This window comes from Hyperolius riggenbachi, chromosome 9 (genome assembly GCF_040937935.1).
Source record: "Hyperolius riggenbachi isolate aHypRig1 chromosome 9, aHypRig1.pri, whole genome shotgun sequence".
NCBI lineage: Eukaryota > Metazoa > Chordata > Amphibia > Anura > Hyperoliidae > Hyperolius > Hyperolius riggenbachi.
Window position 1 is genome coordinate 36,526,660 of NC_090654.1, and position 24,687 is coordinate 36,551,346.

At 45.7% G+C, this 24,687-nt stretch overlaps 1 protein-coding gene across 1 annotated transcript in view; it reads left to right on the top strand.

Moving 5' to 3' along the window:
- LOC137533415 (ephrin-A4-like) overlaps window positions 1–24,117 on the top strand; it is a 52,968-nt gene extending 28,851 nt beyond the window's left edge. The window contains exons 3-7 of the mRNA XM_068254810.1: window positions 62–354; window positions 16,454–16,522; window positions 18,983–19,066; window positions 20,839–21,461; window positions 23,611–24,117. Of these exons, the coding sequence (XP_068110911.1) occupies window positions 62–354; window positions 16,454–16,522; window positions 18,983–19,066; window positions 20,839–20,933 (541 nt within the window). The 3' untranslated portion in view covers window positions 20,934–21,461; window positions 23,611–24,117. The remainder of the gene's footprint in view (window positions 1–61; window positions 355–16,453; window positions 16,523–18,982; window positions 19,067–20,838; window positions 21,462–23,610) is intronic.
- The last annotated feature ends 570 nt before the right edge of the window (window positions 24,118–24,687 follow it).

Sequence of the window (24,687 nt, forward strand, 5' to 3'; positions counted from 1 at the left end):
GTCTATATCGGGGTCTATATCCTGTCCCAGTGCTTATTCACTGTTCCTCTTCTCCCACCAGGTTCCTGAAGGATGACTACACTGTACGGGTGGAGATAAATGATTATCTGGACATCTACTGCCCGCACTACGACAGCCGGGTGCCAGTGGAGCATACTGAGAGCTTCGTCCTCTACATGGTGGACCGAGAAGGCTACGAGGGTTGCTACGAGACGCCGTCAGCCTCCAAACGCTGGGAGTGTAACCGGCCCCACGCCCCGTACGGGCCTATCAAATTTTCAGAGAAGATCCAGAGGTTCACCCCATTCTCTCTCGGCTTTGAGTTCCGCGAGGGGAAGGACTATTATTATATATGTAAGTAGACATTGCCCCCCCCCCCCTTCCTTTATGTATACAGTTCTTAAAGGGAACCCGAGGTGAGCGATATGGAGGCTGCCATGTTAATTTTCTTGTAAGCAATGTCAGTCGTCTGGCAGCCCTGTTAATCTTCTGGCATAAGTAGTATCTGAGTCAAAACTCTGGAACAAGCATATGACTAATCCAGTAAACCTGAGTCAGCATACCTGATCAGCTGCATGCTTGTTCAGGGTCTATGGCTAAAAGTATTAGAGGCAAAGGATCAGAAGGACTGCCAGGCAACCTGTATTGTTTAAAAGGAAATAAATATGGCAGCCACCATATCCCTCTTGGGGTTCCCTTTAAAAAGGTCAACTCCACTCAGAAGTGATGTGTCAATTTTGTATAGTTTTTTTTTTTTTTACAACAACAAAAAAATCCAGTCTTAGGTCTCTCTTGAAACAACCAAAACCATTCTCAAAGAATGGGTTTGTTTGTTTTAAGATTCTCTATTTATTCTTTTTTTCACAATATCTTCTATGGAAACGGTGTTCAGCGGCGATTCCATGCTAAACATTTGACTGCTTAGCATGGAATTGCCGCTGAACACGGTTTCTCTATAAGATACAGATTGCGGGCATTTTTGCCTTGGGTCCATCGTTGGGGTTTTATATACAGTGTGCCTCTGAGGAAGCGGCTTGTTGGCCGTGAAACACGTCAGGCAGTCCTTTATGTGAATTGGAACTCTGAATTTGTATCCATACACAATGTATGGATACATTGGTCTACAACCATAGAAGATATTGTGAAAGAAGAATAAATAAACGAAAAAAAAAAAAAAAAAAAAAAAAAAAAAAATCGTTGAGAATAGTTTTGTTTGTAACTTGTAGGGCTGGAACAGAACTACTTATTTTTATTGTGTCTCTTGAAACAACACCGAGTGACCCCAGCAACCCCTGATGGAGTCTATAGGTGCCCATACATTGCTTGATTTTGCAGGCCAAGCCACCTTCTGATATAACTTTATCGAATTGAAGGAGAATCTGTGCAGCAACATGGTGACCCAATCAATATTTTGATCAATTTTCATCTGAAATCGGTTGAAAGGTTCGATTGAGCATAGCAGAAAGTCTGTCGCAAGGGCCGACCCCTATCAGATTCGATCGCAGAGAGATCAATCTGATGGTCGATCTGGTGGCAGAGCAACAGGTGTATGGGCACCTTAAATGTTTTAAAGAGAATTTGAAGTGAAAAAAAAAAAAAAAAAAATAAAGATACTCACCTAAGCAGAGGGAAGGCTGTGGGTCCTATAGAGGCCTCCCGGTCTCATCACGGTCCTTGCATTCCCCCATAGGCTGCCCCTATAACAGTCTACGACCCAGGAGTCTGCTCTCTTCCACTTCTGGTGGGCTTTGGGAGTGTTCGAAAGCTCACATGTGCGCAGTACAGAGCCGCCTGTCTCCGGGAGCTAAAGTGCTTCCAAAGTCTTCCGCAGTGGGAGATTTGGACCAGGGATCCAGCGCTGGAACGAGGACTGCAAGACGAACAGGAAGGCTCTATAGGACCCAGAGCCTTCCCTCTCCTTAGGCGATTATTTAATGTATTTATTTTTATTATTGTTACTACAGATTCTCTTTTAAATGAAAAGATTAACATAGTGTCAACATAGGAGAGAGATGCAAAGTACTCCTGTATCATGGGAGGGGCTGTGATACCAATGTCTGAAAGGGGCGGGGTCCACAGCCTTTGTGGTGCGTTGCTGATACAGAGAGACGCTATTGGTAGGTCACGTGATACACTTATGCCTAATGTGAAGTATGGGGTTTGATTGCAATGACCCTAGAAGGTTTGCAGCCAGAGGGTGGTTATGTATCTGGAAGGTGATTGGCCACAGAGGGGTGTGAGCTGTGTTGGGTGACATTTGTTGTGAGTATGGATTCTGTACAGGTGAGTCAGTGCAGAAAGCTGCTTTTCTTATCAGTGTTGGGAGTACACAGGTGTGTTATCAGTTCTGATAGACGCTGACATATCATTCTCTGGCATATCGCGCTCTGCCATATCAGCCTCTGCACTGACCCGCTGGTGACCTGAGCTGTGTAATATAAGGAAGTGCTCTTATGCTAGCTACACACCATAACATTTTCTGCCAGATTTACCTGCCAGATCGATCATCTTCAACATGTCTGATCTGAATTTCGATCGATTTTCTGATTGATTTCCATTCACTTCTATGGAAATCGATTGAAATTCAAATCAGACATGTTAGAAATAATCGATCTGGCAGGTAAATCTGCCAGAAAATTGTATGGTGTATACCTAGCATTAGGCAAAGCTTGTGTACAAAAGAGATACTTAAAGTGGCCATACATCAGGCGACTTGGCGGCCAATCGACCATCCGATTTGATTATAATTGAATGAAAATCGATACCGCTAATTGTATGGCCGATCGACTATGATCAATTTCAAGTTGAAATTGGTCACATGAATCGGTCGGCCATGCTTCAGTATGTATGTAGAGCCGACTTGCACGATCGGGTGCGCAGCAGTAACAGCGAGCGATATCTGGACGAGCGACAAAACCCTTTAATGGCAATGTGCCCCCCGAGTGCACTATATATTACCTTTACTTGTCTGCCGCTGGCTCCGGGCGCAGTCCTTAGTCCATACACGCACCCCATATGGTTGCCGGAGTAACGCAAGTGTTTTTGATGCCACACACGCGGCCACGTGTACACCAGAAACCACGTCGGGCACATGTATAGATGAAGGACGTAGTCAGCGGCGGATAAGGACAGTTAATGTATAGTGCAGTGGGGGGCACATTGCATATTAGGGGACATCGTCGGGCTGGCCACTCACCTCCTCTGGAATCATCGTGGCCGCACATGCGCAGTAAGCCACAGCCGTTCGTGCTGCTGTGCAGGCACAACTGTGCTCATGTGGACACTGCATGGCTGCCCCGGAACTGGCACCACTTCACAACTGAGGGAGAACTGCAATCATCTCAGGTGATTGGCACATGGAGCAGAACAAAGCACCTGAAAGCATGAATACAGCCAGTCAATCTGACGTGGAAAGTTTAAGGAAACGTTAATGGTGATATAGAGACAGCCATGTTTAGTATTTTTGTTTAAAAAAACAAACAAACAAACAAAAAACACCATGTTATTGGCTTGCCGGTTGTGCTGATCTCCTGACTGTAATTTTGATTTGCTGTCCTGGAACAAGTATGCAGTTTAGGCGTTTAAACTTCATTGGCTGCATGCTTGTTCTAGGTGTGGTTTAGCCTTTTGGAATGCAGAGGATCAGAATGACAGCTGAGTAACTGGTGTAGCCTATAGGTCCCGGCGGATCGCTCAGAAACAGCCGTATCAGTCCGCCGACAGACTGTACACACGCCGGACTGTCGTTGAAACGCCCGCCCAGCGGGAGGTGACGGACTGTCTGCTGAAAACCCGCCCAGCAGGAGGCGACGACAGACCAGTCGTTGCCTGCAGTCCGGCGTGTGTACGGACCTTAATGCTGGATACACACCATGCATTTCCGCGTTCGATGCGTCAGTCGATACGCATCGATTCGATTTCCGACATGTCCGATTCAAGCTTCGATGGATCGTTAGGTCGATTTGATATACTTTACATGGCAATCTACCTAAAAATCATCTACAGTGGTGTGAAAAACTATTTGCCCCCTTCCTGATTTCTTATTATTTTGCATGTTTGTCACACTTAAATGTTTCTGCTCATCAAAAATCGTTAACTATTAGTCAAAGATAACCTAATTGAACACAAAATGCAGTTTTAAATGATGGGTTTTATTATTTAGTGAGAAAAAAAAAATCCAAATCTACATGGCCCTGTGTGAAAAAGTGATTGCCCCCCCTTGTTAAAAAATAACTTAAAGGTGGTTTATTACACCTGAGTTCAATTTCTGTAGTCACCCCGAGGCCTGATTACTGCCACACCTGTTTCAATCAAGAAATCACCTAAATAGGAGCTATCTGACAGAGAGAAGTAGACCAAAAGCACATCAAAAGCTAGACATCATGCCAAGATCCAAAGAAATTCAGGAACAAATGAGAACAAAAGTACTGTAATTGAAATCTATCAGTCTGGTAAAGGTTATAAAGCCATTTCTAAAGCTTTGGGACTCCAGCAAACCACAGTGAGAGCCATTATCCACAAATGGCAAACACATGGAACAGTGATGAACCTTCCCAGGAGTGGCCGGCCGACCAAAATTACCCCAAGAGCGCAGAGAAAACTCATCCGAGTGGCCACAAAAGACCCCAGGACAACATCTAAAGAACTGCAGGCCTCACTTGCCTCAATTAAGGTCAGTGTTCATGACTCCACCATAAGAAAGAGACTGGGCAAAAACGGCCTGCATGGAAGATATCCAAGGCGCAAACCACTTTTAAGCAAAAAGAACATTAAGGCTCGTCTCAATTTTGCTAAAAAAACATCTCAATGATTGCCAAGACTTTTGGGAAAATACCTTGTGGACCGACGAGACAAAAGTTGAACTTTTTGGAAGGTGCGTGTCCCGTTACATCTGGCGTAGAAGTAACACAGCATTTCAGCAAAAGAACATCATACCAACAGTAAAATATGGTGGTGGTAGTGTGATGGTCTGGGGTTGTTTTGCTGCTTCAGGACCTGGAAGGCATGCTGTGATAGATGGAACCATGAATTCTACTGTCTGCCAAAAAATCCTGAAGGAGAATGTCCGGCCATCTGTTCGTCAACTCAAGCTGAAGCGATCTTGGGTGCTGCAGCAGGACAATGACCCAAAACACACCAGCAAATTCACCTCTGAATGGCTGAAGAAAAACAAAATGAAGACTTTGGAGTGGCCTAGTCAAAATCCTGACCTGAATCCTATTGAGATGTTGTGGCATGACCTTAAAAAGGCTGTTCATGCTAGAAAACCCTCAACTAAAGCTGAATTACAACAATTCTGCAAAGATGAGTGGGCCAAAATTTCTCCAGAGCGCTGTAAAAGACACATTGCAAGTTATCGCAAATGCTTGATTGCAGTTATTGCTGCTAAGGGTGGCCCAACCAGTTATTAGGTTCAGGGGGCAATTTCTTTTTCACACAGGGCCATGTAGGTTTTGAGGTTTTTTTCTCACTAAATAATAAAAAACATCATTTAAAACTGCATTTTGTGTTCAATTATGTTATCTTTGACTAATAGTTAACGGTTTTTGATGAGCAGAAACATTTGAGTGTGACAAACATGCAAAAGAATAAGAAATCAGGAAGGGGGCAAATAGTTTTTCACACCACTGTAAATGCGTTCGGAAATGCTCGGAAATAATCGAATCGGCGCGTATTGACGGACGCTTTCGACGCGGAAACGCATGGTGTGTATCCAGCATTAGACTGATAGAGGACATTGGATTGTGAGGTCCTATGAGGGATATTTAGTGACATGAATTATTCAGTAATTCTCTGTAAAGTTATGGTCAGCACTATATAAATGTTATAGTAGTAACAGTAAAACTATACTAAAGTCATATGTCCGTTGCAGTCGACGGCTAGTTTTAGGGGGAAGCCAATTAACTTATCTGCACATTTTTGGGAAGTGGGAGGAAACCAGAGTACCCGGAGTAAACCCACACAGACATGGGGAGGAGAACATACAAACTCTGTGCATAGTGTCATGGCTGGGATTCAAACTGGGGACCCAGCACTGCAAGGCAACAATACTATCCACTTTGCCATCGTGCTGCCCATATCTATGCACTCCTATGGGAGAAAAGTGCTTTATAAATGTTATAGGTGACTTAACCCACCCGACTCCACCTAGAACTGTAACCTCACTTGCGAGTGACACACCCCTGTAATGCGGTGCTGTCTAGCTGGTCCTGCAGTACAGTTAGTATTGGCTTATGTCACTTGAAAGCTGTTGGGACATCTGTTGGAGGAGTTATAGGGCTCTCTGGGTCTGTATTAGGCCTGCTGGGTTTCGCAGTGTTTGTCTGGGGTCAGTGGGGGTCCTCTTTGCCTGAAAGAGGAGATTCCGGCCTTGTGTTGGAGTTGCAGATGTTACTTTTGTCTCTGCAGCTAGAGGTTAAACATCCCCTTCCCCCCCGTGACCCCTGTGCTGACCTCTAGGGGTCACTGTCCCCTTTTAGTGTCACGGTAAACAGGGATAACATTATCGCATGAAGCGCTGCTTCCCACCCAGGGAAACCTCAGATAAGCTGAGCCAGAGCAGCAGGCCCGGCCCACAGTGAGGAATAGTCGCCATCTCTGTGTCTCTGTGACTTCTGATTGTCACTCTGAGCGATAAACTTCTGTCGGGACGCTGAGCTGGATTACAGAATGGGATTCTTCACTTAATCCCTCTAATCCCAAATCCTCTGGGAAAGTGGAAAACTTCCTAACACTTTGGATGACAAATAAGGTGTTGGTTTAATACAGCAACTGACTAAAGAGATTGGCCACCAATTATTTTTCTTATTTATATGGTGCCAAGATCTTCCGCCACGCTGTAAAGAGCAACACAACTGACTATAGAGGGGAACATTTGTAGAACAATTAGTACATAGCAAGGAAATGAACAGCGCTACTTAAAAACAGATGAGTGCCTACCTGCAAAAGAGTGCAAGCCCCACTTGTGGGATAAAAATACACACCGAGCATACACATGACCTGTCTACCACTGGCGGATGTTGGTTTCCTGTAACAGCTTGCATGCAACTTGTTAAGTCCTCGTCCCTCCCACTGCAAAGAAGTCAATCCTCCATGGGAGGGGCCTAACACTAACTAAATCCTACCTATGCCTATGCATAGCCTGGGCGTGCTACCAAGTAAAATTGAAAATTGCGCAAAAAGTGGGATCAGCGCATCACCAGGCCACCTCCGATCAGAGATGCGCTGAGCCCCCCCAGAGACTGCACAACTGTAGCAAGAGGGCTATGGAGGCTGCCATATTTATTTACTTTAAAACCATGCCAGGCAGCCCTGCTGGTCTGTTTGGCTGCATTAGTATCTGAATAACAACTGAAACAAGCATGCAGCTAATCTTGTCAGATCTGACAATGTCAGAAACACCTAATCTGCTGCATGCTTGTTCAGGGGCTATGGCTAAATGTATAAGAGGCAGAGGATCAGCAGCACAGGCAGGCAACTGATATTGCTTAAAAGGAAATAAATATGGCAGCCTCCATATCCCTCACGCTACAGTTGTCCTTTAAGGGCTCTTCGGTGCAGCCAAAAATCCCTCCAGGGCCCCTGAGGGGCTGCCACCCTCCCTCCCCCTTCAACCACTTGACCACGGTGTTAAACCCCCCTAGTGACCAGGCCATTTTTTACTAAATAGGCCACTGCAGCTTAAGGCCTCGCTGCAGGGCTGCGCAAGTGATTATCCCCCCCCCCCCCTTTTTTTCTGTTGGTGGGGTCTCTTCCCTGCTGGATGTTTGTTTATTTCTATTTCTATTTATTTTGAAATACATTTTGGTATTTTTTAAAATCTATTTTAGACTATCGCCGCCCTCCCTTCTCCCGCCAGCCAATCACTGTGATCGGCTGTCATAGGCTTCAGCCTATGACAGCGGATCGCCCCTGAGCCTGCCAGGGGGACAACCGTGTCATGCGGCTGTCCCCAGTAAAGCGCTGCCTTATATCGCAGCACTGCACAGTCCTATTAAATGGCGGTTTCGCCGTCTCCGAGCGGCGATCGCCGGTGGGGGAATGAAGGCGGAGCTTCCTCATTCATGCCGAGATCCCCGCCCGCAGCCATTCACGCCAATTGGCGTGGAGTGGTTCTGGGGCTGCCGCAGCGTTCACGCCAATTGTTGTGGAGCGGTCGGCAGGGGGGGTTAAGTACCGCTGAGCGGAGTATTTATTAACACACTTAATTTGGTTTTATGAGTGGTGCTGTGGCATATGTCTCCGCACCCTCCAGCACCCCCCCCAACACTTCTAAGCGAAACACTTTAAGCCAAAGTACTCTACTGAACAGAATATAGATTATGGGTGGGAAGGAAGTGGCAGTTCCCCTCCCCTAGTCCATCCCTAGGTACTCCACTCCCCACTGATGGTTTCCAGTGTTACTGTAGCGGCACACTGAGCGCAGGAGAGCTGCAATGTGTGTGGGTTTGGGGAGATTGAGCTGGGAATGATGGTGTACTAAACAGTTATTCGTTACACTATCATTCAATGACAGTTGAAGTGAAAGAGATATGGATGCAGCCATATTTATTTTCTTTCAGGCAATACCAGTTGCCAAGAATCCTGCTGATCTTTCAGGCATTATTAGTGTGTGAATCACCCACCAGAAACAAGCATACGACTTCAGTCAGAAACATCTGCAGGCTTGTTCAGGGTCTATGGATGCAAGTAGTAGAGACAGAGGATCAGAAGGACAGCCAGGCAATCTGCATGATTTAAAAAGAAATAAATATGGCAGCTTCCATACACCTCTCACTTCAGTTGTCCTTTAAAGTGAACCAGAGACGAAGCACCCTCATGTATGTTACCATATAGATCAGTGGGAACATTAGAGAAAACACATGCCATGCTTTCTGTTTCATTCTGTACTGCACAGCTAGTTTCTTATCAGACCTGATAAAATCCCCGACTGAGCATTCAGTCTGGCTTTGCTATAATGACTCAGCTATAATGATTCCTGAGCAGAGCCAGCAGGGGGCAGGCTTGGGCTTGAAAAGACATGAGTGAACACAGACTGAGCTATAAATATTCCTGAGCAAAGAGTGAACACAGACTGAGCTATACATATTCCTGAGCAAAGCCAGACTGAATGCACAGTCGGGGATTTTATCAGGGCTGATTAGAAGCAAGCTGTGCAGTGCAGAATGAAACAGAGAGCAGGGTAGGTCTTTTTTCTAACGTTCCCACTGATATATATGGTAAAATACATGAGGGTGCTTCGTCTCTGGTTCACTTTAACTTCTCTCCAGATGAGGCAAATTAACTCCATCGAGGGGGAAAATACGAGTCCCAGCATGACATATTAGGTCTAAAGCTCGGGATCAACATATAGGGCTTGATTCACAAAGAGGTGCTAACTGTTTAGCACGGGTGTGCTAAACAGTTAGCACGTGAAGTGCCGTTCTCGGACTTTTGCGCACGCAAAGGTCCGCGATTCACGCGATCGCGGACTTTTGCACGCGCTAATTGCCACGAATCGCGTCAATTAGCGTGTACAAAAGTCCACAAACGGCACTTCACGTGCTAACTGTTTAGCATGCCCGTGCTAAACAGTTAGCATCGCTTTGTGAATCAAGCCCATAGCATGAACTACCAGACCTAGCTAGCTGCAACAGCTGAGGAACAGCCTGCACTGCAGTGTTGCCAACTCAATTCTTTAATTAGACATATATGAATTATAGAGGTCTTGTGGCACGTTAGATGCTGTTTAGGCACGGATTATGTGCAAGTAGCCCCAGGATCTGCGTAATGTAGAGGTGTCAGTATTGGCAACCCTGACCGCCTGCCACAAAGTCTTCCCTGTAACTTCTCTGCTGCCAGTCTCACCCCCTCGCTCCTCCACACCCACTCAACGGTGAAGAAACAGTCTGATGTAGTGATGGCCATGTCGTGGAGAAGCATGTGATCAGTTTGGTCAGGTGACAGATATGCAAGTCTCATGCTGAGTCAGGATGTGATCACAGCAAATCAGAGCTTTGCAAATCCATCAACTGATCAAACAGACCACATGAATGCTTAGACCGGGGCATGCACAGCGTTGTGTGGAGATGGTTCAGGCTGAGGGGGTCACAGATGACGTACAAGTCAGAGGATTTGGGGCATTGTCCCTCCTCTCATGCTGACCTCAGGAGTAATCTGCCACAGCTGAGGCCTACTTTCCCTCACAGCATTGTTCCTCCAATCACAATGCCCAGACTCTCCAGACTATAACCAAACCTTTTATAATTCAAGCGTAGACAATTTTGTTGGTACCCTTACAGCTCATTGACTAAAGTACTTAATGCCTCCTAAAAAAAAAGTGATGAAAAGCAATGGTCTCATGCTGTTTTTTAGTCAAGTGTGAAAAAGAGATAAAGGATTGCCTACTTTGCAGAGAGAATCTGCGATGACCTGGATACGTTCCCTGGTGACCCTGAAAAAAAAAAAAAGATAAATAATTGGATTAGTGTTATTTTCCAACTAGCTGTTTCTGTAATTAATTATCATCATCACACATCTCCAGTCATGCAATTATTCACTTTGGTAAATGGAGAAAAGTAGTCACTCTATTTGGCATCGTCTTGTGTCCCATGACGAACATGGACCAGAGAAAGCAAAAAAGGTACCAACAAATTTGTCCAGGTCTGTGCTGTGATTTGGGAACACGCGAGAGGAAACATTAACCCCCTCAGGCAGTGGTTCAGTCCTTCTGTGGTTAAATAAGGCATTGCTTTGTCCCCTCCTCTTCCTCTGCCGATCTCCGACCTGTAATGGCTTTCTCATGTGCTCTGCTCCTTATTAACCCATGAAGCACCACACCGCAGGCTTCCCCTCACCGCAGGCCCAGGTGTTTCCTGTCAGCAGCACAGGATAATGTCTACAACACGTTCCCCAATCCCAAGATGGGCAATAGGAGGAGGTCTGTGCTGGGGCCCAGGAAGATGGCAGATAAAGTGCTAGCAGTGCTGCTGGAATTGGTAGGTCTGTGCGGGGTTACACAGGCAGTGAGGCAGATTCAGGATAACCCAACAGTAAAGCTGGCCATACACTGTACAATATTTAGCCCAATTTGACTTTAAAGGGATACTTAAGCTGAAAACAAAGCAGTTTAATTTAGCTGAGGCTTCTTGCTGCCCCCCCCACCTCCCCCAGAGTCATCCTGAGCCTGGGCCATCCTTCCGCGACCCTCAGCGAGCATCCAGAACCCCTCAAAGCTGGCCAATCGTGGCAGACAACTGCGCATGTGTGCACCCTGTTCACGCTGTCGTTGCTGCGCAGTAGCAGTTTTCCTGTGCTGCGCATGCGCAGAACGCTGCCATGAGCGGGCACGCGATGAGGAGGTGCTTGGCCGGCCAGCTTCGAGGGAGTTGCCGCTGCTGGCTAGCAGGTTGCGAAGGTACAGTGTGACTGCAGGGGGGCTACAAGAAACCCCAGTTAAGTTAAACTGTTTGGGTTTCTTTTCTTTGCCAGACATTGGGGTAAAAACAAACAATCTGTTCGGGAAAATACTGCATTCGGTATTTTAGAAGTACCGGGTATCACTTGTAACGTCGATTGCGGGAGAATCTTGGTAAGATAGGCGCCACAGTCAAGTAGCACATGGCCAGTTTAAAGTGTAACTGTCGGGCATAAAATCAATTCTTTATTTTATCTGGTAAACAAGTAATAAGGATGCTAACCAGGCAATCCAAACGTTAAAATCTATTACTTGTTTATAAATGATCATTTCCCAGTTTACCTGACTCTTATTTGGTACGTTGCCGCAAAAATGAAGTTGCAGGGCATGCTGGGTTGTCCTTTTTTGCTTCTGTACATTAGTAAAGTCTGAGGGGGGAAAAAAAAAAAAAAAAGAAAAAGAAAACCCAGCATGCCCTGCAACTTCATTTGTGCGGCAACATACCAAATAAGAATCAGGTAAACTGGGGAATGATCGTTTATAAACAAGATAAGTAATAAAGATTTTAACTTTTGGATTGCCTGGTAGGCCCACCAGAAATCGCAAAACACCAGTGCAATCGCTAATCGCTTTTTGTTGGAGCGGTGGAGCCGTGCCTAAGCAAAGGGTGTCAATCTGCCAATATCAATTATATCTGATTGCAAGAACATCTCTTGTAACATTCCTGATTATTATACTATACATATGCTTCTTATATACTTATGCTTCTTATACTTCTTACTTATTCAACATTATATAGTGGACTAGTTTCTCACCTCTGTCTCATATGGTGTGTACAAACATCCAATTTTGATTGGCCAATTTTACCATTTTCATGTAGTGTGAGGGCCAACAGATTTTGAATACTATGAACAGATATGTAGGTAAGCACTCACATGGGAGTGGTAATATCGGTCAGCGATTGGCCAATCAAGATTGGATGTCTTTATGCACCCTTAAGCCTGGTACACACTTTTAATTATGATTGGCCAATCACTGACCAATTTAACCACCTCCATGTAGCATGAGGGTTTACTTACACAATCTGCTCATGGTATTCAATAGCGGTTGACCCTCCTACTACATGGTGGTGGTAAAATTGGTCAGCGATTGGCCAATCAAATTTGGATGTCTGTACGCACCGTTAAGCCTGGTACACACAATTATGATTAGCCAATCGTTGTCAAATTTGGATAATTATGAATCTGAACCCGGTAGACTGGGGCGCAGGATAGAGCCGATATATGGCTCACCCTGCTCCTGCACAAGTCCCGACGGAGTTAATTACTGTTCCCCCTCCAGGCCGCCATGGATGGTGGGGAATGCTGGAAGCCAAATTACAGGGTTTTAAAAGGAACTTAAGCCTGTCTTCTGACGGCACTGAAGTTACTCACTGTGCGGCGCTATGGCCGTAATTCCTATTATGGTCTATGGTAGCGCCGGCTGCACACAAATCTCCTGCGCTTAATCAATTTTACCTTCTCCATGTAGTATGAGGGTTTACCTACAAAATCTGCTCATAGTATTCAATAGCTGCCCTCCATGGTGGTGGTAAAATTGGTTAGTGATTGGCCAATCAAAATTGGATGTGTGTACCAGGCTTTGCTGCCCTCGCCTATTTCCAGCAGTCTCTCTCCTTTCCCTCTCATTCTGTCATATCCCTGCAGCATTGTACAGCCATTGTAGATCTGCGGGGAGATTTCTCAGCGCTCACGTCTCTTATACAGACAGCGCCTGACCCCTCTCTGGCTTTGTGTAATCTGTTATGTTTGATTAAGCTTAGAGCTGCCTCTGTAACTCTGGGTAGACTTCAGATAGACTCGTATTGCACACACAGACTTCCCGAGAACCTCTCAGGTCGCTTTCATAAGAAGGGATTATTTCCCGGAGAGAAATCTCATAGCTGTTGTGAAACCATTAGAAGGTGAATGGAGAAGACAGGATGCGGGGGCCGGGGGAGGGCAGTATCACCCCGCTCCCTCCGATACCCTCTTCTATTGTACATTTACATGACAGTATTTAGGCCGGAAACTGCACCAAGGAGGCTTTCTGGGGAGGTGAACTGAGGGCTGCTGAACAGGTTCTCTTTATTTAATGGTAATGAGCTGACCAATCAGGATAGCCCAGTGACATTCTCCTGTGCTATTGGTATGGATGAGAGGATCCCAGTAGTATTACCTGCCTGTCGTTTCCTGAAAGACAATAATGGTTTTCCTTTGATTGTAGAGTCTGTTTCATCATCATATATTTCATGTACTGATTTTATCTAAGCTCCTCTTAAAAGATAACCGACGCTTTAATTACCTGGAGGTTCCTCCAGCCCCTAGAGGTCACTTGTGTCCCTCGCCGCAGCTCCGGTATTTACTCTAACCTCGCTGGCAGCCTCTGAAGTATCGTTGACTCTTGGCGGGGCAGCGTCTTCTGCGCATGCATGCAAATGCGCCTACATCGACGGGACGCTCCCAGAGACATAGGCGCATTCATGCGCGGCGCAGTACGCTCCCAGTGACATGGGCGCATTCCGGCATGGCGCAGTACGGTGATGTGGCCATGATCACACGTGCAGAAAATGCCAAACCACAAGGGGTCAACAATACTTCAGAGCCTGACTGCAGGACCAGAGAAAACCAGAGCTGTGTAATTCAGCCAAATAGATCAGCAGGGCTGCCAGGCAACTGGTATGGTTTAAGAGGAAATATGACAGCCTGCATATTACCCTCACTTCAAGGGTTCACTTTAAGGTATCCATACATTACTCAATTTTCCATTGAGCAATTAAGCACCGATAGAGAGGTAAGATTTTTAAGAGCACAGCCTCTGGGGGCGACATTCTTATACTTATGGAGAAACCAGTCAGCCGACAGGGCTAGGCCGATTTTTGATCAGAAATCAGTCTGTGGTGTATGGGCAGGCAACAAATCCCTCACTGATCAGATTCAATCACAGTAGAGGTCTGTCTCTTGGTCGTTGTGCCCATACATAGATGGATGGGCACCTGTAGTTGCATAGGGGAGTATTGCCAATAACCAGTTAGTACAAATATCAATAGTTGCCCCAATCTACCACCGTGGGCAGCATGGTGGCGTAGTGGTTAGCGCTCTCGCCTTGCAACGCTGGGTCCCTGGTTCGAATCCCAGCCAAGTCAACATCTGCAAGAACTTTGTATGTTCTCCCCGTGTCTGTGTGGGTTTCCTCCGGGCATTCCGGTTTCCTCCCACAGCCCAAAAACATACAGATAAGTTAATAGGCTTCCCTGTAAATTGGCTTTAGACTACGGTACATGCACTATATGATACATACATAGACATATGACTATGGTAGGGATTAGATTGTGAGCCCCTCTGGAGGGACAGTTATGTGACAAGACAATCTACGCTGTATAGTGCTGATTAATATGTCGGCGTCCTATAAATACTAAAATAAATAAATCTACTCATGTATGGCCAGCAGCGCAGGCAGGGGACCAGCAGAACAGGCAGGTGCCATTTTTTTTGAAAGGGAAGAAAGATGTCAGCCTCCAGGTTTCCTTTTAAATGCAGAATTTCAGCTTGAAATCTTTCATTCTGGTAAACCAGTGACCAACTAGGAGTTCTTTAGAGTCTCGCCCCCATTCTTGACATTCCAGCTCCTGTATGGCTGGAGCACTGCGAGGTGAGGGCTGGTCGGACCGGTTTGAAGACTAGGCCGGAGACAGCAGAGAGGTGTTTTGCGTCAGTTGAGTGGGGCGGCCCAGGGGATTTGGGTGATGGGAAGGTGTGTCTGCAGGGTATGAAAAGGTCACTCCTGGCCTGAAAGAATGCCAGATTTTCTGTGTGGAGACAGCCTGACGTGTCCTCAGGGGACTCACGGCCAAGTTGTGGTGACTTCATGTGAAAGGCCTCTGTGGGGCCCAATGCGATTCCCCCCAGACTGAACATAAACGTGCCACAAAACACTTCCCAGCTGCCTGCAGCCGATTTACAAAAATGTCTTGCATCACAGTTTGACACTTGTAAGGAGAGGGATATGGAAGCTGCCATATTCATTTCCTGTTAAGCAATACCAGTTGCCCGGCAGCCCTGCTGATCTATTTGGCTGCAGTAGTGTCTGAATCACACCAGAAACAAGCATGCAGCTAATCTTGTCAGATCTGACAATAATGTCAGAAACACCTGATCTGCTGCACACTTGTTCAGGGTCTATGGCTGAAATCATTAGAGGCAGAGGATCAGCGGGACAGCCAGGCAACTGGCATTGTTTAAAAGGAAATACATTTGGCAGTCTCCATATCCCTCTCACTTCAGTTGTCCTTTAATGTTGTAGCTGCATGGCCTGGGACCCACATGAGCATTTTCAGCAGCGCTGGCGATCTCAAAAAGGGCTAATGTAAGTGAATGCAGCTGAACCTAGACCCGCAAATGTAATTTAACCAAATTGCAGGTCCTTTATCGTTTTTGGAGCAATTGTGCTGCAAGACAAGAGATAGAAGCGCTGCAAAATAGTTTTTAAACCCCTTTTCAAAAGCTAGTTTGCAGCGACTTTGTTGGGGGGGGGGGGGGCAATTGTATGTTTTTAAATAAAGTTTAATATACTTGTCGGGTCTCCCGATGTCTGCCCTCCAGCGTGTACCTCTGCCCCCTAGCACAAGGTCATCCGCATTCTCTAATTGAACTTTTGCACTACGGGGTTGGACTACGCACTAGAAGCTGGCGGAAATGACCTTGAGAGGCCTGGTAAGTATTTGAAACAATTTCTCCAGGTAAAAAAAAAAAGAGCTCTGTGCAGTTTATTGTACAGCGCTACCAAACGCCAGACTAATCATGCCGCAAAACGGATCAATATAGAAAGGGCTTGTGTGATTGCAAGCACAGCAGCTATCTCCAGTGGGTTCCATTTACAAGTGTAAAAGGTTTAGAAGCCCAAGCAAAAATTTGTCTGGGGGGCGGAATTCTCCCCAAAATCCGCAATGTATGATTTCTGTGCCCAGCGATGCCGCCATCTTGGCACGAGTGACACCTTCATTCTGCTTTCCCTCCGCAGCGATTCCGAACGCAGACAGCGTTGGCGAGTGCATGAAGCTCCGGCTGTCCGTCTGCTGTCAACAGACAAGTGAGTATTCCCAGCGCCGATATTCTGCTGTTACTTCATAACCTGCCTGTGTAATACCTGCAGATCCAACTGAGCGGTAGCGCTTCTGGCTCTTTATTGTGATGCTATTTCACTGGCCTCATTGGTTGCAGGGAGCACAAAATAACTTACAGTGCCCAATGGCAGCTGGAGAGTGATATATCAAGATGGGATCCCAAGCATATAATCTAAAGAATTCTGATAGCAACCAGGGAAGAATTATGAAAGGGTCTAAAATAAGAGAACTCTCTGTGGGGGTTTAGAAAATCGAAGGACACAGAACCCAAAACACTTCTGTTTTGCTGCAGAAATAGGCCTGGTGCACACCAGAGGAGTTTTTCTGAGCGTTTTGAGTTTTTAAATCTGCTGCTAATGTTATCCTATGTGTCTGTGCACACTGGAGCAATGAGGTTTTGGAAAAAAAAAACCCCATAGCATTACATTGGGAAAAGCTTTTGAAACCTCTAGCGCCCAAACGTTAGAGGTTTCAAAAGCTCTTCCCAATGTAATGCTATGCGGGTTTTTTACAAAACCTCATTGCTCCAGTGTGCATAGACACATAGGATAACATTAGCAGCAGATTTAAAAACTCAAAACGCTCAGAAAAACTCCTCTGGTGTGCACCAGGCCATACTGCTGGTAACTGTTAAAAAGGAACCAGAGGTGTGAGACCTATGGAAGCTGCCATATGTATTTCCTTTGCCTGGCAGTCCTGCTGATCTTTCTGGTCAGTAGGGTCTGAATCACACACCTGAAACAAGCATGCAGCTAATCTTGTCAGTTTTGTCATAGGCCTCTGATCTGCAAGCTTGTCCAGGGTCTATGGCTGAAAGTATTAGAGGCAGAGGACCAGCAGGACACTGCGAGTATATAGTGATGTCACTACACCTGCCGGGGGTCAGTTGGTCGTTGGGAAATCTAATCCCGTCACCACCACGCACATGATTGAGCCCTTGAGACCAGAATTTTCCAACATGCCCAATCGATCCTCCCGACTGATCACTGCCGAAGATCGATCGCGTGATCATGTATCGGCGTAGATATCTGCCATATTCGTTCATCACTATGATTGAATTACTAGATATCGATAACGAAAATCTTGTAATGTTTGGTATTTCTTAGAAAGAATGTGAGGTTGTAGGAAAGTACCATTTACCATTATTACTGCAGGGTAACTAAGCAGATTGGGGTGACCCAAAACCTCTAGGAAAGTATAGGGGACTAAAAGACCGAAAAGCCCTCCTACTAAAAAGCAATGCTTAGTGCGTTTTCCCTTCTTAAAAACATACTGGCAATAATTCAGCTTTAAGTGAACATCTGTTGTTACCCACAATGCACCACTACTAAATATGCAAGTTATCTTTTTATGCCTCTAGATTCCAGCGTTTCTGGATGTGAGCCAGGTTTAAAAATGCCTATAGCTTTAGATTTTACAGTAAAACTTCTGTAAAATGTAAAGCTATAGGTGTGCTATACACCAGCGGTTCTGGTTGTAAGCCTGGCTTCAGGGGCATAGAGATCATTTGCATATTCAGTAGTAGTGCATTGTGGGTAACCACAGATGTTCACTTAAAGCTGAATTATTGCAAGTACCTTCTGTTTTAAGAGGCCAATCACTCTAAGCATTTTTACAACACATACATAGGTAAACATTTGGTGGCTCTAATGAACCTCTATATTCATTTTAGCCAATGACAGTCTAATGTTTGCATAGTTCCGCCCATCTTCTGTGCCCAACAAAGCACAGGTGGTCAGCAATTGAGCATGGCATAATATTTCAGCTGATTGCTTTGTCCCCAAAAAGTCTCTATAGACTATGTGAACAAAGAAGAACGTTACCAAAAAAAAAAAAAAAAAAAAAAAGCTAGCCCCCCTGTAAACGTGAGACTTCTAGAAAAACATCCTGTTTACCAAGTATTACTTTGTGAGGTCACCCTATGGGCGTGGCCCAACTGTCCATCACAATAGGAGCTTTCTATTGGCTTCCATGGGTATGTGATGTACAGACCCACCAGCTGGCTTGGTTGTCAGTGTGGAGTTTTAAAACGCATACAGGCACATGGCTTTTGCTGGCAGACACTCTGCTGGTGCTCGGCAACCATTTGTGCTCATTCAGCTTGCCAGAGTGGCATGTGCTGTCCTATGGAGAGGGAAGGAGTTTGAGAAGCACCCAGGGACAAAGTGATTGGCTGAAGAATTCCACCACTGCTGACTGCTAGTCACCCGTGTTATGATAGGCACAGAGGATGTAAAATGCAAGGGGGGGGGGGGGGAGGGTGTTCTTGTTGCCCATTTGGCATTCCCTGACCCCATATGGATGTATAGGTATAATTGTGCACAGGAAGCAGCTGTGTAGGATATGACCAGAGGTGACTTGTGTATCTAATATAGTGTGTATAAGCAGAGTCACACTATAACTGTATTCTGCTTTCTTTCTGGCAGCTGTGCGGCCGGTCACAGAGGTCCCCAAATCCCAGCCCAGAGGGGGCTCACCTGGCGGGGGAGGGAAGTCGCCCTCTCAGGGAGGTGAGTGGATAGATTATTGGAAGTTCTCGTATGTGAAATGTCCACCTAGCAGCATTACTTTAAAAAGACAACTGAACGAGAGGGATTTGGAGGTTGCCATATTTATTCCCCTTCATACTGTACCAGTTGCCTGGCTGTCCTGCTGATCCTCTGTCTAGAATACTTTTAGCCATAGACCCTGAACAAGCATGCAGCAGATCAGGTGTTTCTGACATCGTCAAATCTGACAAGATTAGCTGCATGCTTGTTTCTGGTGTTATTCAGACACTACTGCAGCCAAATTGATCAGCAGGGCTCAGGGCTGCCAGGCGACTGGTATTGGTTAAAAGGAAATAAAATATGGCAGCCCCATATTCTTCTCACTTCAGTTGTCCTTTAAACGACTACTAGATGCTGTCGCAGGAATTTAAAGGGAAACAGAGGTGAGAGGGTTATGGAGGCTGCCATATTTATTTCCTTGTAAACAATGCCAGTTGCCTGGCAGCCCTGTTGATCTTCTGGCATATGTAGTGTCTGAGTCAAAACCCTGGAACAAGCATATGGCTAATCCAGTAAAACCTAAGTCAGCGGAGTCAGAGTACCTGATCTGCTGCATGCTTGTTCAGGGTCTATGTCTAAAAGTATTAGAGGCAGAGGATCAGTAGGATTGCCAGGCAACTGGTATTGTATAAAAGGGAATAAATATGTCAGCCGTCACATCCCTCTCACCTCGGATTCCCTTTAAAGTTGGGGGTGGGGAGGGGTATATTGAATTGTTCAGTGGTCTGTTCTCGAATTGTGGCCACACATTACTTGATTTCTGGTACGTGGCCACCCGATCATCAGAATTGATCAAGCATGCTGGAAAACTGTTGTTGAAAGGGCTCCATTGGGTGCATGGCGGTTATGGCTACTGAACACCCCCCTTTTCTCATTCAATCTATCTAATGGTCAATTTGGTGGCCGATCGAGAGCTGTATCTCTGCCTCATGACATGCCTCTGTGTCCCCCCCAACCACCGCGCTTTAGCCCCCCCCCCCCCCCCCCCCCCCCCCCCCGAGTTTAGCGGCAAGATTTGTTGCTAACTCGGAGGTAAACAGAGGGGAGAGGAATTCCATATTTAAAACGCCTGCCAGGGGTGTTCCTACAGGGTTTCCTGAGCTGTCATTGGGCAGCTCTCTCGCCCTGGCCGCACCTCCTGCCACTCCCCCGCCTCCCTCCACGCAGTCTCTCCTTGCAGCGTCATGATCCAGAGGTCACAAAAAAGTGAAAGTGGGGCATTGCGGCCCACGGGAGCGGCGTTTTTTGTGACTACCTGATCCGCTCTGCCCCACCGATCAGGTAGCCTACTTTTTCTGAGCCCACCTTCAGCTCTCTTTAAAGCGGGTCTAAACTCAGAACTTCCTTTCTTCTCTAAAAAAGATAAGCAACAGCATAACCACATCTACAGAAACAACATTTCTTTGTTACAGCTGATACAAATCCTGCAATACAACTGCAGTGTGTCAACTTCCTGCTTTCAAAGAAGCAGACATAGGGTTAATAGCCTGTCTTTACAAATCATCTGCTCTGCCGTGGCAGAGGAGATTCCTGAGCGGACACAGCTGAGAGATCAAATTACAGTTGTAATTAAGCACAACTCTTAAACTCTCAATGCATACAGGGTGCATTTCTCTCTATTTTCCTTCCGTCCTGTGCAAGAGTTCAGGTCCACTTTAATGAGGTTCCTTTTGTTTAGTTTTAGGGGATGTTGAGGGTGACCTCCATTAAAACATTGATTTTTCTCTCCGTAGGCCCTCAAAAACAAGACAGAAGCTCCTCCTTCCAGCTGTGTGTCTCCCCGCTCCTCCTCACGCTCTGCCTCTTCCTCCTCCTCCTTTGGGTTTGATGCCCAACGGTGGGGAACAGACTGTGGCATGGAGCTGCCATGCCCACCCATCAGAAGCCCACCAGTCTGGAGCCAACATCGTATTTGGGATTGGAAAACCCACCCCTGCTCTGGACTCCTTGTGCCAAATTTAGAAGCCTAAAATGGCCGTTCCAGGGACCGAGGAGACTTTTTCAGAAGCTCTGGCACTGCCCGCGTGGGAGTCTGCTTCATAAATTGCACAAAAATTTCCTTTTTAATCTTAATTTTTTTATACGAAGGACTCTGGACTCTCCACATGTGTATAATATAAATATCTATATGTCTATTTTTATACAAAATATGTAAAATTAAGAAATTCAGCACTTTATTTCGCAATGTTGGATGATGGAAGAAAAATTATCTTGTGCCTTGGACTAGCCTCCCTGCCATCAACACTTACCCCCTTCCCCCACTCCGGGGTGGACTCAATACCCCCAACTATGGAAACTTCTTACTACCTGATCTGGATCCTTTTCCTGTGGCTCCGCCCTCCATGTACACTTACAGGTAGGTTCCCACAACTGGATAAAGGATAAATATACTTTACACACATACAGTGCATTTATCTACTTATCCCCCAGTGTGCATCAATAAAACTAAACTGGGCCGTGGGCCCTGTTCTTAGGATGCCTAGATAAAGAGATCTGGTCACTAGGCAGAAGAGTTCCGAATCTGAACGCTGGCCCGAATGAATCGGAATAGAACTTAAAGCACAGCAGACCATGCATGGCAGAGGGGGTTAACTCACCCTTGATACTGCCTCTGTGCCTTACCCTCCAGTGTTCCAGCACTCAATACTTCCTCCTTTACTGAAAAAAGGAAATAGCTGGAACATAGTGGAGAGCAGCACACAACTATAAGCATGACTTGATTTGACTCCTCTACCTAAAATGCTAGTAGTTGGGCTTTTGATGACCCTGCTAGTCAGGGAGGGACTTCTGACGCCCTCCCACAAACGTTCTGCCCCCTTGTCTACTTTCTTTCGCTGGTCAGGAAATGACATCACCGTTGCATGCAGCTGCTGATGTGGGTTTGATGATGCCATCTCAAGTTTATCCAGAGAATGTAGGAGGTAGACAGGCGAATGGTTGCAGGAGGATCAGGCGCCTTCTGTATGGGGGAGGAGCTTACAACATCACAGCCAAAAACTGCCAATGTATTGTCTCGTCTGCATGATGGCTTCTTCGAGTAGACAGGCGACTACGTCACAATTTGTAGTGGGAGCTGAAGTGGCCTGAGCTCTGTATCCATAAATCTTGCGTACAAGGTTCTCCTTGTGGGGCAAATAACTTATGTGCTCACGTACAGTTTGCCTTTGAAGCAGACCTGAACTCAGAACTTCCTCTCTGCTCTAAAAAGACACGCAACAGCATAATTACCTTTACAGAAAAACATTTCATTGTTACAGCTGATACAAATCCTGCAATATATCTGCAGTGTCTACTTCCTGCTTTCATGGAAGCAGACATTTTTAACATCCTGTGCTTTCAAATCAGCTTATCTGCCGTGGCAGTCAGCGGACACAGGAGAGAGATCAATGACAACTTGGGATTAGACACAGATGAGGGGGAATTAGGCTAAACTCTCTACATGTTGGTTGCATTTCTCTCTGTTTTTCTTCTATCCTGTGCAAGAGTTCACTCTACAGAGAAGAGGATCCATAGAATGTTATTTTAAACTGAATAGGCTCTTTCAATAGCTGTAATAGCTGTAAAGAGATGACATCACTTCCTGCATGGGTTGGAGGAGCACTAAACCACAGACTGGGGTTCCAATTGAGATCAGCTATTGAAATTCATCTTTTTTTTTTTTTATAAAAAAAAAAAAAAAATTAACTACCAATACAGTGTTTTGAAAGATCAGATTTAAATAAATAAATAAATAAAAATTACATTCCTCCCAGGCCACCTGCATCCTCCGCTGGGCGGCATGGTAATTCGGCCAGTCTGGTCGCGCACATTCCCGTCGCTGGGAGTGTACTGCACAGCCACAGAACGTTCCCGGCAATGGGAGCACGTTGGGCTCGCTGAATTAGTTGCGGATCCAGGTGGCCTGGGAGGACGGCAAGGGACCGATGAGGCTGGAGGAAGCCCCAGGTATATACTGTGTATTTTACATTTTTCATCTCAGGTTTACTTAAAATATGCTTTGCGTGTCTTGTCCTCGGTCTCAAGGACCTTCCAGAAGGCTTGTTTACTTTGTCCTGTGCTAAAATTAAGAAGGCTGGTGCTCCCAGACGCAGTCTATTGTTTCTTAAGCAGACTCCATTATCTTTTGATTTGTCAGACAAGATTACAGCTATGTATAGACTTTCAATATCAGTTCCGTGAAATGATCTTTACAACTAAAGAGAGTATCAACAATAGTTGCATGCTTTGCTGCTGAAGACATTTGAAGGGCAAGAATGACCTCAGGTGGAGTTTGTAAAGGTGGCCATACACTCGATAGATTAGCAGCAGATAGATCATCAGATAGATTTCTGATCTGATGTGTTTAGGAACATTTTTTTACTAGGAATAGATTTCAGTTCAAAAAAATCGGCTGAGTGTATGGGCCCCTTAACTGTGTGTAGGGTTGTAGTTCATTGGATGAATTGGTGGCATGTGGGGGTATTGCTAGCTTGTTGCTGTGGACTAAACCATCTTTTCTCCACTAGGTTGGCAGCACCTGATACAGCCTGAGAGGAGATTTCTTCTGCCTCTGGGGAGACTTCTTACACAGAGAGGTTTATTTTCCTGACCAAAGACGGAGGACTGATTTGCACAGGAGAGTAAAGGCCTCCGGACCACAGAGGACAAGCCTATTTGGCGAGGATACGCCGCATTTCACCGAGAAAACTCATGTCTGCGGAAAACAATCAGACTCCATGCCTTCAGTGCGTTTTCTTTTCCTCTATCGTTGTCCTGTCGCCCTTTACCCAGTTTCTACAGCTTCAAACCCAACCCAACCCCCCCGTATCATGGATTTACTTCCCCCTCTGCTTGGCGGCTCACCCCCGACGCACAGCGATATGTTCTCTGGAGAACGCGATGTGTCTTCCATGAAGATCACCCGTCGCAGTATTTGGCCTGTTTACATAACTTTTTGTTTTTTTAAATGATGAATTTTTTTTTTTTGCTTTTGTTAGAAACTGAGCCAAAAAATAAAATATTGTGACTACTCATTTCATCATTCTTGAAGCATTTCCGACACTGCGGGATTATAATGCTCAACGTTCTTCTGTAAGGTATTTCAGTGTTTGGCACAGACTGCAGAGATCATCCAATAGTTTGTCGACTGGGGGGGGTGTTCATCAGATTTCATCCGATGCAGACAGTAGGAAGGTGGTCATGTGACTTAACCCCACTACAGCTGGAAGACAGGAAGGTTTGGGGTTAACAGGGTTTAAGTTTATTGTGCCATGATTTGGGGGTTAAGCGGTTACCACAATCAGGACGTACCGGTACATCCATATTCTGCCTCACTAACATAGGATGTACCTGTATGTCCAGTCAATCAGTGGTTGGTGCGCACGCGCTCCTGTTGCTTGTTCACGACGGGATTTACATGTTGTGTATTGGTGAATGGGAACATGTGTTCCCCAATCCAATCTGAGTGACTGGGGATGAATGAACATAGCGTCAATCAGGAGCCATGTTCATTCATAATAAAAGCCTCTTGAAAGCAAAAAATAAAAGTAGAAAAAAAAATATGTAACACTTCCTGGTAACCCAGGATAGTGTGTGTAGTGCCA